The following is a 17,680-nucleotide window of genomic DNA, read 5'->3' as shown; positions in this document are numbered from 1 at the left end:
TGGTGTGCATGAAATTTAGTGCCGCATGGCGGTATATTGATGAAAAAGCCACAGTTCCATAATATAACCGGTACTGCACTAATAAAGGAACATCAGAAATTGGGACAGACGCGCTAGCATTATAAGGAGAAATAATACAATAAATCCCATGGCAGGATATCTTACCTGGTATTGAGAAGAGGTGGGGAGGCCAGGTGTATGAGAGAGAGTAAGCATTTGTGAGGAGGCACCTGTGTGTACATGTGTCTGGGCGGAAGTAACGAGTGGGGTACCACAGGGCTCGGTCCTGGGCCCAGTGCTCTTCAACATTTTTACTAACGACTTGGATGAGGAGGTACACAGCATGCTTATCAAATCTGCAGATGATACAAAATTGGGGGGCACAGCTAATACCATGGAAAGCAGCTGTTTAAGCCACAATTTCAGAAGACAGAAAATTCAAAGGGACCTTGATAGGCTGGAGCATTGGGCTGAAAACAACAGAATGAAATTCAACAGGGATAAATGCAAAGTTCTACACTTAGGAAAAAGAAACCAAATGCACAGTTATAAGATGGGGGATACTTGGCTCAGTAATACGACATGTGAGAAGGATCTTGGAATTGTTGTTGATCACAAGCTGAATATGAGCCAACAGTGTGATGTGGCTGCAAAAAAGGCAAATGCTATATTAGGTTGCATTAACAGAAGTAAATCGCGTGAAGTATTAGTTCCCCTCTATTCAGCACTAGTTAGGCCTCATCTTGAATACTGCATCCAGTTCTGGTCTCCCCACTTCAAGAAGGATGCAGACAAGCTACAGTTTCAGAGGAGGGCAACAAGGATGATTAGGGGACTGGAAACAAAGCCCTATGAGGAGAGACTGAAAGAACTGGGCATGTTTAGCCTTGAGAAGAGAAGACTGAGGGGAGATACGATAGCACTCTTCAAGTACTTGAAAGCTTGTCACACAGGGGAGGGCTGGGATCTCTTCTCGATCATCCCAGAGTGCAGGACATGGAATAATGGGCTGAAGTTGCAGGAAGCCAGACTTCGACTGGACATCAGGAAAAACTTCCTAACTGTTAGAGCCACATGACAATGGAAACAATTACCTAGAGAGGTAGTGGGCTCTCTGACGCTGGAGGCTTTCAAGAGGCAGCTGGACAGCCATCTGTCGGGAATGCTTTGATTTGGATTCCTGCATTGAGCAGGAGGTTGGACTTGATGGCCTTATAGGGCCCTTCCAACTCTACTATTCTATGATTCTATGTGTGTGTGAGAGAGAGAGTGTTTAAGAGAATTTGGTACAACTCACTGGCATTTATATTATTATTATTATTATTATTATTATTATTATTATTAATAATAATAATAATAATAATAATAATAATAATAATAATAATAATAATAATAATAAACATTTCTTACCTATTCTTCAGCATGCGTTCCCAGAGTGGGTTATAACAATTTAAAAATAACAACATTTAAATCGGTTAAAGCAAACTACAGTGAAAAGAATAGTAATGTTAGTAAAGATGTTTACTATGCCTCAAGAACCCCTAAGAATGGATTAGAACAGGGGTAAGACTGTTTTTCATCTTAAGAGCCACATTCTGTTTGGAGCAACTTTTGGAGGGGGGTCATGCCGGTGGTGGAGGGGGCCAGAGGGAAAAGTTGACCGAGCAACAAGTGTGAATTTTAGCTTCGTACCATAGGCTACTTTCTCCACACACTCACAGATCCTCCATCTAGGCAATCAAGAAGTACTGTATGATCAGAGTTCAAGAACATACTCCAGCCAGCCAAAAACACACACACGCAAGGAGGGTGCAAAGCAGGACCAGTGAGGGGTGTGGCCACAGCTTGGAAAAGTTACTTTTTTTGAACTACAACTCCCATCAGCCTAATCCAGTAGCCATGCTGGCTGGGGCTTATGGGAGTTGTAGTTCAAAAAAGGAACTTTTCCAAGCTCTGGGTGTGGCCAGTGGAGACTGGTGGCTCTGATATCAGTCGGGCAGTGAATCTGCTCTGGGTTGTAGGCTGAACTTTCAAGGAGCTGTCCAAGGTGCTTTCAGCTCTGGGTGTAGCTTGGGAGGGGGCATGGCCTGGGGAGAGTCCTGAGGCGTTTGTATTGGTGAAAGCAGTTGTGCTCATTGGAAGATATTGTACATCAGCCTTTACTCCTCTGATGAAAGCCTAAATAGACAAGGCTGAAATGCATTGGGTTTGGATCACAAATAAAACATATTTTTCTAGCATCTTGGTTTCTCCCCCTCACATTTCCGAGAGTCCTAAGAGCCAGAGAGCTCTCTCTCTCTGGGGGGTCACGTTGCACCCCTGGGCCTGGGGCTCCTTACCTTCGTGGTTTCTGTTTCCACTCCATTTCAGCTAGTGACCCAGATTTGCATGGCAGTCTCTGGAATGGGAATGGCTCCATGGTCTGCACCAGAGAGGGGGCCCTGTGGCCCTGCAAATGTTGTGAGACTCCACCTCCCACAACATCCCTGATGGCCATACTGTCTGGGGCTGATGGGAATTGTAGTCTAGCAACATCTGGAGGGTCACAAGCTCCCCATCCCTGAGCTACACTGACCTGGTTTTATTCAAGGTAAACATACCAGGTTTGAAGAGGAAGAAGCTGATGGGAATGCATAAGCAACTTGCTTAGCAATGCCATGGAGGCCCTGGGAAATGAATAAATGACAAGCTAATTGACCCAGAAATAATATGAAACAAATGCTGATGAAAGTTAAAGAGGAAAGCACCAAAGCAGGACTTCAGCTGAATGTCAAGAATAATGACAACAGAAGGTTTATGTAACTTCAAAGTTGATAATGAGGACATTGAACATTGTCAAGGACTATCAATACCTTGGCACAATCATTAACCAAAATGGAGACAATAGTCAAGAAATCAGAAGAAGGTTAGGACTGGAGAGGGTAGTAGCTATGAGAGAACTAGAAAAGGTCCTCAAATGCAAAGATGTATCGCTGAACATCAAAATCAGGATCATTCAGACCATGGTATTCCCAATCCCTATGTATGGATGTCAAAGTTGGACAGTGAAAAAAGCGGATAAGAGAAAAATCAACTCATTTGAAATATGGTGTTGAAGGAGAGCTTTGCAGATACTATGGACCACGAAAAAGACAAATAATTGGGTGTTAGAACAAATTAAATCAGAACTATCACTAGAAGCTAAAATGATGAAACTGAGGTTATCATACTTTGGACACATCATGAGAAGACATGATTCATTAGAAAAGATAATAATGCTGGGAAAAACAGAAGGGAGTAGAAAAAGAGGAAGGCCAGACAAGAGATGGATTGATTCCATAAAGGAAGTTACAGACCTGAATTTACAAGATCTGAACAGGGTGGTTCATGACAGATGCTATTGTTATGTTATGTTATGTTATGTTATGTTATGTTATGTTATGTTATGTTATTGTTGCGCTGCAACCAACTCAGAAGGGACAGGAAGGGGGGAGGCATGAGTTTCAGGCACCTCCGCAGCCAGAAGAAGCAGAGTTGGGGATTGTTGTGTCTGAGCAGGATCGTGCGGGAGGGGGGCAGCCTGCTCTCCAGCCAGTTCCCACGAGTAACGCCCTTTCCGAGGAGCCGAGCGCACCGCCCCCAGTTGATGCAGAGGACTTGTGGGGGGAAGCTTCAGAGTCAGTGCCTGCTCCTCCTTTACCAAGCAGTTCCCAGGAGGATTCCAGTGTGGCACCGCCCCCTGACCTCGAGCCCGTTGCTCGGGAGCAGGTGTCTTCAGATGAGCTGTTGGATGCGCATCCCCTGTCTCCTCATTCCCGTCGCCGCGAGAAACGGACAGGGCAAAGACAGGAATTACGAAGGAGTCAGAGATTACGTTCGAAAACATTTCCTATATAAGCCTGCAGCTCCCAGTGGGGGGTCGTTGAGTCAACTTCCTTCACACGCTGCAGAGCATGTCTAGAGTATAGTTAGGGACTCTAGTGAGTTAGCGTAGGGTTTCCTATGAAGCGCAATGCCTTTGATGTATCCATTAATAAAACGAGATTTACTTGCACACACACTCCAGCCTCATTCTTTCGGCTCTGGATGGGACAGTTATGTTATGTTATGTTAGCATTTATTTCTAGGCTGCCTTTCGGCCAGAAAGGCCCCCAAGGAGGCTCACACACAAATACAAAAACATAAATACAAATCAAAACAACACAATCTACAAGAATACAAACCAACAAAATTATAATATTTCTAAAAATCAACAACAACTAAAAACAAAAAGCAGTCATCATCTTGGTATTGGAGGTTGCTGATTCATAGGGTCGCCATAAGTCAAAATCGACCTGAAGGCACATAACACACACACACCAGGGTCTGCATACATGTGGATGTCATTGGTACAGGAAACGTTGGTATAACACTGTTCTATATAAAGCAATCAGGTTTGCTGTATACTATGCATAGCTGCCTTTAGCCAGCTGCAGAAATATGAGGGACCTCATGTGTTTTGTGAAGGAGATCCTTGGGTACAACAGTTCATGTCACAATAAGGTGTCACAAGACTCTTTGTTCTTAAGGATCACGAACACTTTGCTGTTGCAAAAATCAACATACCAAACAGCTGTAATGTGAACCTTAAACAGCATCATGTTCTTAATAGCAGACCAAACCTGCTTCTCAGCTGGATTTTGAATTTGTCAAATTGAAAGTTAATGTCAAGTATTAATTTAATAATCAGCTGCCTTCTGCATCAGAAAGGCACTACTGTACTCTAATAACTTTCACTTCATAATACTGTTAATGAGAACTTGTTCATAAAGAATTGTCATTGTCTTCATGCATGTTTTTACTGCCTCGATAGTTGTTTATATTTGGAAACAGGTGGCTTGTAATAAACCTGCCAGCTCTTGCTAATTGAACAGGTGATATCTGAATAAATATTGATTGCTGAGCTGCACAAATGGATATTAGAAAAGTGGTATTGGTTAAGTCTTCAGTTGCACTTCCATAACTGGCCATTCAATGGCACCCTTGCACCAAAAACCTTCCCAGTATTTCCTTACAGCTGTGCTCAAACTGGATCTGTCTAGTATAAAAGTCAAATTCATGCAGCTGCCTCACTCTGTCCACTTGTGCACCATTGTCTTTAATTTTTACCACTACACGCTTTCCTTAAGAATGACACAGTCTTGTTCTTCACATAAGTGCTGAATTATTAGACTGTCAAGTGTCTTAAGCATTTTCTATATCTGATTTGCAATCTGCTAGAATTATGGGAAAGTATGGCAATGAGATTACAGCATGGACTAAATGGCAGCAGAATCAAGTTCTGAATGAAAGGCTGTGATTTCGTCCTTTCATGCTGGCTGCCACTTTGAATTATATAATCATGAAGCTGGGAGAGAGCAGCCAGAAAGCCTACCTCATTAGCTTTCTAGGGATATAAATTGAGATCACGGTTTCCCTATAAATAAAGAGCAAATGAAGATAAGGTGCACAGCATCATGCCATTTGTAAAACAGATAGCTGCAGGTGACAGATGACTCAAGCAAGGGAGCCAAGTTGCATGCAAGAAGGAAAGGCAGGTTCTGAACGCTTTCAGTTTTTGTCATTTTGGGGAACATAGGACAATGTGTCTGAAAGGTATAGTATATAGCATGGATGAGGAACCTGCAGCCCTCCAGATTTTGCTGGACTACAACTCCCATCATCCCTTTCCACTGACCCATGCTGACTGGGACTGATGGGAACTGGAGTCCAACAATATCTGGAGGGCCGCCCCTGGTTTATAGCAAGCAAAAGGAAGCATTTCCAGTGCCACTTTGTGCAGTACAACAATCAAGATGCTGTAGTTGAAAGAATGCTAACATGTGCCCTATTTCTCTATCAGGATTAGGGATACAGAATAAATGAGAGAAAAATCCTTCACTGTTGCTTGGAAAACTATAACAACTGAAAAACAATATAAAATTATATATGAAAGCATCTTCAACTATTCATGCATAAAAATATTTAATACATTTAAAGCAATCTGGCTACAAATGGCAGAATTCCATTCACAATTCTGTTTTCTTATCCCCAAGTACCACATTTCCATGGAAAATTAATCAGTCTCTTACAATATTCAGCAGTTCTATTTGCTCACTTCAGTCAAAGGCTCTGGGCTTTTTATACATTCATATTCTGTTCTGGCCCACACTGCATCATGAGTATTGTAGTCTTAAAGCTAAATAAACTGTGCTAAGTTGTCACATAAATGTGTCTCCTGAGACTGACGGTGATCTGACATGAAACGATTAAAATATAGTAATAAAGTTTTTTTATATAAAGAGATTAAAATGCTGTGATGCTGCATGTAACTTAAGGGTAAAAAGTGAACTATCGTAAGAATACAGATAAAACAAGAATATATAGTGCTTATTCATAAAATTGTTTTTCCTAAGCAGATTCATTCAAAGCACAGCTGATCCTAGATCAACTACCAGAATGTTTGGATTAGGACTTGATAATGATAGAGCTACAATATTCCAACTAAATTCAATTTTTGTAAAATTCTAGCAATTCTAAAGTAATTTTGGTTTACAGGGAGAATAAACAAGCAGAGAAAACGTGTGATCACAGACAACATCCAACATACTTAACACATTTCCAGGAAATAAAAGTGTATTTTATTATTATTATTATTATTATTATTGCCCACCCTTCACTCAAAGGTCCCAGGGCAGATTACGACAGTTTTAAAATACATCATTAAAAACAGTTAAAAGCAACCTAAAATCACATCACAAAAAAATAGTACAGTAAGGGTTCTCCTCTGCTTTCCTCTATCCCAGGTATGGGGAACCTGTGTCCCTCCAGATGTTGTTAGACTCCAACTCCCATCAGCCTCAGCCAGCAGGGTCAGTGGACAGGAACGATGGGAGCTGTAGCCCAACAACACAAAGAAGGCCACAGGTTACCCCACCCTGTGTTACAGCATTCAAATATGGAGCCACCACACTGTGGCTTGGAAACATTTGTGGTAGTTGTTTATCTAGCCTCTATTAGTTACTGGAACCCTTCATTTGGGTAATCTAGGTTGAGAGCCGATTCACACCACTGTCCACCATGGCAGTTGTTTACTGTGTCTATGATCACTTTTAGTTAAGAGTCACACGATGGCCAACTGGCATTTTCAGGACTCTGTGAGCCCTGGATTTTAGACTTGATGATAACCACTGCCATTTTACAGGCTGCTGCAACTGAGTGTTGAACTCAAATCCACACTGAGTTCTCCATGTCTCCACCTGCCACACAATGTGAGGCAGTTGAACTCTGTGTGATTTCCTCTACTTGGTGGCTGCAGATATCAGTGCATGGAGAAAACAAATATGGTGATGGCCACAGGGAATGTGCCTGAAAAGCCTGCTTCTGTTTAATTCCAACATGTTATGAGCTGATTACATGCACCTGCTGCCATGTGTAGTACTGGTGGGTGTTTTCAGCTGGGGACTTATACACCCATGCTTTCCCACCTGCAACATGAACCCAGAAGGTACTGCAGATAGGCCTTGAATCCACATTCAGTACCCTGTCATAGGCTTTATTTACATATCCCTCTTTGTCACCTTCATCACAAGATCAATCATTCTGTGTACAAATACTACCATTCACATTTTTTATGGGTAGGGACTTTGCTAGAAATTCTGATGCACTCACAGGAAAAACTTGATGTGACTATCTATTTGTCCTAATTCTTGCATGAGATCAATGACAAGGATGCCATTACATGTCCCCATCCTGATGTTCTGGACTCCAACTCCCATCGTCCTCCCACTGGCCATATTGCCTGGGTCTAATGAAAGTTGGATTCCAACATCATCTGGAGGGTACCAGGTTGAGGGAGGCTGACTTAAAAAATGTGCAGCTTCACAGCCAAAATCATGGCAGAGTCCTGGTTTGGTGACATTGCCAACTACAAAGTGCCTACTTGTGTATCCCCTTGTACACTGGTGGGTTCTAGCAAGCTTACCTGGCTGGTGGCAGCAGCAGCAATACTGTGGTAGGCACCAGGTGGGGGCTTGGAGTCACCTTTTTAATTTCACACAAAGTCTATAATCTATTATAGCTCTGGTGTGTTGTGCAAAATGAAAATGGCAGCCAGCTCCCCAGGGCACTCCTCAGAGCAGGTATTAGCAATGTTGTGGGCCCTGTTGGGACACCGTAAGCTGCCTAAAGGTACTGAGAGCCAATGCCTGGCTTGGCTTGGCTAAGAGCCAGTGTTTATCACAATCTCAGTGTTCTAAAGCAACATTATACATACCACAAGGTCTATACAGCCCCACATGAACCCCCTTTGATCATTTCCATCATCCTGAAAGCCTCTGCTCACCTCAGGTTGGACAGAGACATTGTAGTCTTTGTTTTTAAGCACTGTTTCACACAGATGAAGTATTTGCTTCTCAAAATTTATGGACTTTGATGGTGAATTAGAGCCAAGGGCACTGTAAATTGTGTATGTTATCATTAGGATGTGCAGTGGGGAGATGGGGAATTGGGAACAGACAGTGCCAGATGTGCAGGCCTCTTAATCAAAGCCACCTCCCTATCTGCTCTGTTGCAGGTAGCTCTCAACTTATCCGGGTTTGGTTGTGTTTTGTTTTGGTGATATACCTTGGCCTTTATTCACCCATGAATCACAGGCGAGATAATAAAATGGAGAATTAAGAAGCTTCTGCATGGGAAAGGCCATGATATCAATGAAGTTGCAACACTGGAAGTGAATGTCCTCCTTGCTTGAGTACATATGGCTGAACGGACATTGACCTCTCCCCAAACTGACTTAAGCATGACAAATCTGTGTCTCAGATATGTAAAGGATAGTCCACATGCCCAGTGGCCCTCCTTTGGAAATAAATAATGGATTTATTCAACCCTCTAACACTTCCAAGAGAAATCACGGTCCCCCTGTGGAAAGTGCTGCAGACGCAGGCCTAAACAAGCTGTCTCTTTACCCCACCACAAACCTCTACTGTAAAATGCAGAGACTCATCACACTTCTAGAAGACCTGCTTCTTGAGCTTTCATCCTCAACTGTTTGCAGGGAGGTCAAAGACAGTGGCTATTCAATGAGCATTCATTCCGATTTTTTGCAGGGACATTAGATTATGTTCCATCAAAGAAAGTGCTGACCCACACAGATTGCATTTCCCTGTCATTTTCCTTATTGCAAAAAGTCTGATCTTTTGGGGAAGACCTCCCAATCAACTCTAATTGCACAACTTGCATTTGCTGGTTTGTGACTGAATTCCGCATGAATATAGCAATTGTTTGGAAGTGCCCCGTGGAAACGTATGTCAACACAAAGCAGGTTTCCATCCAATTTGTCGCTGGTATTCACAAGCACCACCTTGCAGCCCATCCCACGATCTCTCACTATTTGCCCTTCACTTCCAGTGTTCTTATACAAATCCATGTAGTTCATTAAAGGGGTGCAAGTATTTTGCTCACAGTTGGTTTAGCATGTATGTCATGTCCCTTCCTGGCCAAAGTCCCAGGTCTCCTCCTTCAGTATCAGAACCTCTTTTAAATGTAGAATTTGCACCACCACCACCACAGTTCCCATAAATGCCTTGCTAATCTGGCCTGCGCAGCCCTAGATTTTAGAAGGTGGCTAGTTGCAATCCTGAAAACTGGCTACTTTCATGTATTCTCCCCATCCTCACATAGTCCCCTGAACATGCCTGCATGTTGATCAGCATGTGTGTATTTGCACCACTGCAATTGTGAAAATCCCATGTTTGAGTGATTAAATGTAACTTGGAAATGCTACATAGGGGGAACACAAAGTTTATCTCAGCTCAGCAAGGAACTAGAAGGAAATAAAATTGAAAGGGAAAGAATAACTTGCCCAGAGATTCAACTCTGCAACACAAATAGAGAATCTGCGGCCCACTGGATGCTGTTGAGCTCCAAATTCCCATAGTCAACAGGAACATAATTTATACTCGAGGTGGCTAACCTGAGGCCCTCCAGCTGTTGCTGGATTCTACTTCCCATCAGCAGGGCTAATGGTCATGGATCATGGGAGTTGTAGGCCAGGGACATCTTGTGTTAAGTGGAAATACTATTTTTTCTCCCTCTTTGGAAGACAGACAGAAAGGCTTTGCATCTAGTTTAGCAAGGAGGCCTGTCTGGGTGGGTTACTAAACAGGGAACCTGTGGTGCTGGAGTGAATGATCTCTTTAGATCATTATGTGTACTATGTCACTTGCATCAAAATGTGGCCAGCCAGTCCTGCTGGTCATTCTCCTGAGTGGGGCCCTGGACCTCTGTCCCAAAGTCCTGTCCTGATGGTACCACTGCTGAAAGGTTAGACAAAATCTCAGGAAATGCCTGGTTGCCACCCCAGTCTCTGGCTCACAAATAGCCTAGAATCTTCAAAGACATCTGGGCTCAGAATATCACAGTCATGTGACCAAAAGAAAGAAAGAAAAGTGATGAAGATGGATGGTGGATTATGCTTGGAATACACTTTTCATTTAGAAGCAGAGCTCAAGGTGGGGCAGACTGGAGAAGATGAAGGACAAAGAAACAGCTATAATTCAACAAACCATTAGCCACCTCTTTCTGGATTCCACTCAGGTTGAAGCAGCGGAGGCTGGTGGCTCTGATGTCAGTGGGGCAGTGAATTTGCTCCAGATTTTAGTCCCACCTTTCAAGGACTGTCCCAAGCACCTTGGACAACACCTTCAAAGTTTGGACTAAAACCCAGAGTGGATTCATTGCCCCACTGACATCGGAGTCACCAGCTGTCACTGGGAAGTATTGCTCAATGTATGTCTGGGCTTGGCTCCTTGGCTTCAGTGTGCACCATCACATCCTGCCAGTGTGCTGGATGTAGGGTTGACCAGGGGATCGAGAAACATAGTCTGGTTCCAAAGGTCTGGAAAGGAAGGAGGATTTCCCATCAGTAATCCTGGAGAAAGTGGGAAATGAGCTAACTAAAAACCAAACCACAGATAACCAGACCCAGAGGTTAGAATTAAGAGCATACCCCAAAATAAAGCAAACAGTCCACCCGAAGGGCTCAGGGTATCCAGTGAGGGACCTGGTGCTGTACATGAATGCATCCAAGAGGGAGGGAGAAGCAGAGCTTGCCCCATAGCAAAAAAATAGACACACCCTTCTGTTTCAAGATGGTATGTCTCTTTACAGCAGGGGTTGTCAATGTGGCAGCTGTGGGCACAATGGTGCCCTTCAAGTTTTCCACTGGCATCCATGAAGCCTGTGAGCCCCTGACTTGCTGACCTCTTGGTCATTAGGTGATGAGAATGGTTACCTTTTTCTCACATGAAAACTACACAGAGCTAAAGGAAGAAGTTGGAAGAGTGACACTCTTTTTCACTTCCTCTTTCAGCTCTATGTGCTTTTCAATGTTCAGATTAATTCTGTTGGGGACCACATTTACCCAGGCCCTTGGAAGTGAAGCATGTGCATTTCTATCTCAGGAAGAAGGGGCAATCCATGAAGGACGGAGAGCCGTGACCAGAGACAGTGACCCCCACAGCACATGCTCAATTATCTAAATATGCCCATGGGCCCAAAAAGGCTGGTGAACCTTGATTTACAGCGTAACAGTAGAACAAGGCAATGTTTTTGTTTTGTATTCAAAGGTTTGGCAGACACTGTCCTAGTGGATTGAAGTGGAAGCCATTTGCCTTTCCTGCTGTCTTTGCTCTTGTCTTTCCAGAACCCCTGAGAGGTTGTGAAATACAGGGAAGATTCCCAGGGTCTCTCTATCCAGGAGGTCTGATAATGAGCCTAGAAACTCCTGGCTTCCTCCCTGCCTTGCCTACAGGAAGGTAAGATGGCTTGCCGGGTGGCCATATGTGCATCATCAACATCAAAAAAGAGCCAAAATAGAATACAGATCTGCACAAAAAATGCATATGCTAATTTATATGTGTAGAAAGATTTAGAAAGATTTTCAATGATTTAAGCAGAAAGGCAATACATCTCTCTGTCTGCAGTCCAGCTGCTAATTAACTGTTGATGGGCATCTTCAGCCCACTCCCCCACCCGCCATAGGGTATCTTTAAACTGGACTTGGAGCAGACAGAGGATGTCTTCAAATACAGGATTGTCCTCTGCAAATTGAGACACAGAACCACCCTATTAGTTGCCCCCCTTGCCTTCTGGGTGGTCCTAAAGAAGCCTGAAATCTTGAAGGGTTGGAAAAAAGGGGATTGTTGCAAGCATCTTCTGCTTTCTTGAAGCAGGGAAATGGGGAGTTGGCAGGAAACTGGTCATTTAGCGAGTGGAGCTATCAGGGAGGCTACAGGCCACTGTTTATTGGCTACCCAAGGTGTCTCTCTCATAATCTGCCCTTCCTCCTCAGCATTTATAGGATGATGACCAGCCTCTCTAGCCATAATTGGCATTAGAATCTTCCCTTCAGTAGGTAAGAATTCTAGTCACTTTTATTAAAAGCTTCCTTAGGATTTTGGACTTCATAATTTTAGTCAAAATTGTACTGTTATGACACCATGGTTAGACCATACCTGTCCTACTTTTCTAATGAAACAGAGGAGATTTACCTTTGAGTGAAAGCAGTTCCCATTGAGGGCCAGCAAAACATCCTCCTCAGCTCCTTCTTTATCTGGGGCTAATACATAAGGGTGAAATAACAGAAGGGTTACTGTCACAGCAGTTGTCTGGCAGGGCCTTCATTCACCCAAACATCCCTTGGGAGACTGTGGTGATAACTTATGCCAGAAATTTCCAATGGTGTCTCAGAGTAAGACACACTGTCCCATTTTATTGTGTTCCCTTTGTAGTGTGGTTGCTGCCACAAAGTAACACACTTGTGGCTGGCATCAGTGACATACATCACTGTTTGAGAAATGTGGGTAGCATGAATCAGATGGGTATCTCCTATGGTAGCATCAGTCATGGATCCAAGGGAGGGATACCCATATGAGACTTAACAGGGTTTCACTTAGAATCAACGTCCAAGTCCAAATCCAAGAATTTATTGAAACAATCAGCTCAAAACATGCCCCCTCTGCATTTTAGGTTACTTCCAGATGACCTGTTTCATGAGTATTTAACTCATTAAACTCCAGATTTTTTTTAGGAGAGATTAGACAATATTGCTTCAAGCAAGTGTTATTCCCCACTTTCCAGTGCATTTTCCCTTGCTTTCATTATCCCAAAAAGTCTGATCTTTTGGGGCAGCAGATTTCTTGTGTAAGGCCTCTCAGGGCCCGTATAATCTGCAATGTAATGGCTTTGTGTAGTTATTAATTCTCCGTGGTCCAAACTATGTTGCAAGGTGTTGCGGATTTTCGTGCTCACAAATCCGCATTTGCGATTCCTTGGAAAAACCGATTTGCTTTCCTAAAGTGGAAATCAGTCACGTTACCTTCATGGAGCTTGGACACAATGCCGCAGACTTTGCTTAAATGGGCAGTCCAGGGGCATTTCCCTGTCATATTCCAAGCCGCTTCTCTCCTTCCAAGCCAATAGCGCATTCACAAATCTGCACATGCACGTTGAAATGCAGATTCAGTGCAACATGGGGGGTAGCACACACCATATTTTGCTGACCAATTGGCTCATATGGGTGGAGTGACAGGCAGATAGTTGGGAAAAACAGAAATGAATATATTTCATGTCTGGGTGCGAAAACTGTGGATTTGTTAATATTGAAAATAGCAAACAAACAGCCAAGGTGGAGACTCTCCGATTACAAAGCGAATATGGAAAATGTGGATTATCAATGTAAGTTTGGACAGACCTTCAGTCAACTGTAATTGTGCAAGCTGAATTTGCCAGGATGTGCATCCCACCAAAACCGTGACAGTCTGGAAGTATCCTAAGCCTCTGCTGAGTAATCTTGTAACTCCTGATCCAAAAGCAGAAGAACAATATTATTTGTTGTATGAAGTGGCAGTAGCCATGGAGTTGTCCACCACATTCTTTTTAAAAAGTTGAATTATGTACATTTTGCCATGCAAGGTGGGAGAGCTCAGCCTGACAAGAGCTGACTAGTCTCATGACAAAACCCTTTAACCACATATCGGTCATAGTTTACTAATAGAATTTTGGAAAAATTCTAATTGTATTTTATCATAAATGGCTCTTTAAGAGAAATAATCAACCTTCATTTTATTTTCTTTGGACAACCATCTGTGGGATATGCTTGAACTTGGATTTCTGATTGAGCAGGGGGTTGGACTTGATGGCCTTATAAGCCCCCTTCCAACTCGTCTATTCTATGATTTTCTTGTATTAACATATTTTTCTTATTTTCATTTGATTCAGAGTGAAAGGGCATTTTTAAAATCCCAAATATGCACATTTGAATTTAAAATAAAAATAAAACAGAACAGCCAGCTTTCTTTTCTTTTAAAAAATGTCATATCCAGACTAAGTTAGAGGCACTTTCATTCCATTGAAATAAATGGGCCTTATTTAATTACAGCTAACAAGTCCCATTGATTTCAAGGGATTAACAACTAATTTTCATCTTTTTTTAAAAAAGGATTGGATCCAGACCAAGTTAGTCACCTTTAGTCTCATTGAAATAATGAGACTTAAGTTAAGCTTTGTTGTTGTTGTTATGTGCCTCCAAGTCGACTGCGACTTATGGCAACCCTATGAATCAGCGACCTCCAAGAGCATCTCTCGTGAACCACCCTGCTCAGATCTTGTAAGTTCAGGTCTGTGGCTTCCTTTATGGAATCAATCCATCTCTTCTTTGGCCTTCCTCTTTTTCTACTTCCTTCTGTTTTTCCTAGCATTATTATCTTTTCTAGTGAATCATGTCTTCTCATTATTTGTCCAAAGTATGATAACCTCAGTTTCAATATTTTAGCTTCTAGTGATAGTTCTGGTTTAATTTGTTCTAACACCCAATTATTTGTCTTTTTCACAGTCCATGGTATCCGCAAAGCTCTCCTCCAACACCACATAAATTAAGCTACACTAACTTAAATCCCATTTATTTTAATGGGAACATAGGAAGCTGCCTATTGGTCCATCTAGTTCATTACTGTCTACGCTGATTGGCAGCAGCTCTCCAGGGTTTCAGGCAGTGTTCTCTCCCAGCTCTACCTGGAGATGGTGGGGACTGAGCTTGGGACCTTTTACATGTAGAGATGCTCTAGCCCTGAGTTACGACCCTACACAAAACAAGTGTAGCATAACTTACAGTGCAAGCCCCTTTGAGTTAAAATGGGTCTTACTCCCTAGTAAGTGCATATAGGATTTTAGCCTTAGTGTAGATCCAACCCACAGTAATTTTCTTTTGAGTTTTATGATGCAAAAATTGTATTAAACTGTAATCCATTCACCTTCACTCTGTCCATTCCTCAGTTTAAAGCATCCCAGTGACTTCAATTATCTTGCTTACTTGTCCATTTTTATACCTCAAAGCAGCTACACACCTTGGGTACTTCCTGCTTCAATGCTCTGTTGTGTGGCTGTGGACTTCTGAAGAGTTTTTTCTGGAGGGTAGTCCCCAGGCTGAAATGGGGTAGCGAGAAAGCAGATCTCAGGAACTGTGTACATAGTCAAGAAAACCCATCCGTTCACCACCAAAGCAAGACTAATGAGCGGGTCATCCCACTTGCTTTGAGCACCATTGCCAGGGAAGCTACTCATGAGCAGCATGGTGATCCATGCAGCCCAGATGGCTTTGGAAAAGAGAAGAGTGACAAAGATGTGCATCCCATGCCTCTTCCAGCTTTTGTATGGTCCACAGAAGGTGAACATAGAGATCATGAAGGTGAGGACCATTAGGACAAGCACATAGGTCAGGACCATGACAAAGTCCTTGTTGCGTTGTTCTCTCCCCATTCTATCCACATCAATGCCATCTCTTTCTACTGTGATGATGATGTATTTGACAGCGATGATCATCTGAATGAGAGTGAGGCCCAGAGCATGCACCAGCATGGATAGTTGCGAGTAGGGAACTTTTCCTCTCACCAGCCTGACGAGGTTGAAAGCATGGGTCAGAAGGCAGGAGAAGCAGAGAGCAAAAAGGACCCCGTGTAAGATGAAGCGAGTGGGGCCAGTCTTCTTATTGAGCCGGATGATGAACACAAACGTGAGGCTGAAGATCCCCAGGGTGCCCAGAAGGAAGAAGAACTGAGTGGGAAGCATTGTTTTCTTCGTTTTGTCTTTGACCATACAGCTAAGAATGGAGAACGCCAGCAGAAGCGCCAGAGAGGCCAGAATGCCTGCAGCAGCCACAGTCTCCAGACCAATGCCCCAGGCTTCGCAGAAGTCACAGAGGAAATAATAAGCAGGGTCAATGTTGCCACAGCCTGGGGGAGGTGCCATGGGGGTAGCAGCCATGATAACTGATGCAGCTGCTCTAATGGAGGGAAGCAACTTCAGGGAAGGAAAAGAGTTGTGATAGAATGCCTTCACACAGATAGTCAGTGATCCAAAGATCTGAGTGAAATTACCGACATTGAATCTTAATTTTACTGATAGGTTAAAATTAGCAGTGACACAAGGTGACTTTCAAAACAAACATATACTTTAGTTTTGTTTTTCCATACCTGGGGGGGTGGGGGTCAGCCATCAGGTTTGTTTGGTTTCAGCCATTCTTATTTGCTTTCACTATAGAAAGGCCTTTGGGGCAATCGAGTATCTCTTTTATCCACACAGCTTTGGATGGCTGTTTGAATCAAGGGTGATCCAAAATGTGTTGCCATCTGAGAAACAAAGTGCAAATGGAATTCCCCCGTGCAACAGGTGCAGGGAACCTTTGGCCATCCAGATGTTGTTGAACTGCAACTCCCATCAGCCCTAGCAAGCATGGCCAATGACTAGGGATGATGAGAGCTGTAGTTCAGCAACATCTGGAGGGCCAAAAGTTCCCCACACCTGCTATATAATCTAGAGAGCTACCCACCATCAAACTCCCAGTGAGGCCTCTCCTTCCCCTTCCCCCAACTGTCACCCCAAGGCTACTCAAGAACCATCTTGCCTTGAGAGGAGGAGAAATCTAGTTTTGAAAAAGATTTCACCCCCTCCTTGAACCTTGCTTTTCTGTTTTATTATATAGTTTTATTTGATGCTTATGGATTTACTATGTCTCTGTAAACTGCTTCCTTAGGCTTACTTGTAAAGTAGTATATAAATATCTTAAATAAACATCCCTGCAGTAATTATGGTATCATCATTATCATCTCCTCCTCCTCCTCCTCAGTGGTGGCCCTGCAGACGTGCAACTCCCTTCCTACAGAAGTTAAAAAGGTCTGTACAATACAGTCCTTCAAACATGCCTTGAAGACTAGTTTGTTCCAGTCTGCCTTTCTTTAACAATGTTTTTTATGCCACTGATTTCTAAAATTTGGTGCTTCCTTATAATTCTGGATTCTACCATTCAGATGTTTCTCAACTGGATTTGTTTTGGTTATTTGCTGCTTTGTGAGATGTATGTTGCAAAAGGCAGCATATAGATCCTTTAAACAAATAAACAAATAGACAATTTTCTGCAATGTAGTTACACTTCAAATCTCCTATCTGAATCAACCACCTCATTCTGACCAGTGAGAGTACTGATCTTGGCTTTCATCCTGCTGTAAATTAATTTTATAGGGAGTATATCTTTTTGTGTGTGTAAAACGCTTGGAAGCTGCTGTGAGCTGCACATTTTTCTCTAGCCATTCATAGTTTTATATAATTATGTAATCGCCCCTCTTAAACA

At 42.9% G+C, this 17,680-nt stretch overlaps 2 protein-coding genes across 2 annotated transcripts in view; one reads left to right on the top strand and one right to left on the bottom strand.

The window, feature by feature from the left end:
• LOC133390557 (uncharacterized) overlaps window positions 1-17,680 on the top strand; it is a 312,873-nt gene that overhangs the window by 142,669 nt on the left and 152,524 nt on the right. The window lies entirely within an intron of this gene.
• On the bottom strand, window positions 10,781-16,317 carry LOC133363416 (retinoic acid-induced protein 3-like). The gene is made up of 3 exons (XM_061582820.1): window positions 15,402-16,317; window positions 12,549-12,616; window positions 10,781-10,894 (listed from the first exon to the last, which is right to left on the bottom strand). The coding sequence occupies exons 1-3, from the start codon at window positions 16,315-16,317 to the stop codon at window positions 10,781-10,783; spliced, it is 1,098 nt and encodes a 365-aa protein (XP_061438804.1).

This window comes from Rhineura floridana, chromosome 8 (assembly GCF_030035675.1).
Source record: "Rhineura floridana isolate rRhiFlo1 chromosome 8, rRhiFlo1.hap2, whole genome shotgun sequence".
Classification (NCBI taxonomy): Eukaryota; Metazoa; Chordata; class Lepidosauria; order Squamata; family Rhineuridae; genus Rhineura; species Rhineura floridana.
Note: the sequence above shows the minus strand (reverse complement) of the source record. Positions and strands in the feature narration are given on the sequence as shown.

Bases quoted from the DNA above. Each gene is read 5' to 3' on its own strand.
- LOC133363416 (XM_061582820.1), bottom strand. From the start codon at position 16,317: ATGGCTGCTACCCCCATGGCACCTCCCCCAGGCTGTGGCAACATTGAC. The intron at 12,617-15,401 runs GTGTGTAGCTGC...CTTATGTATTAG, and splicing joins TGAAGCAGGAAGTACCCAAG to CCCCAGATAAAGAAGGAGCT. The intron at 10,895-12,548 runs GTAAATCTCCTC...CTTCCTTTCCAG, and splicing joins GGAACTGCTTTCACTCAAAG to ACCTTTGGAACCAGACTATG.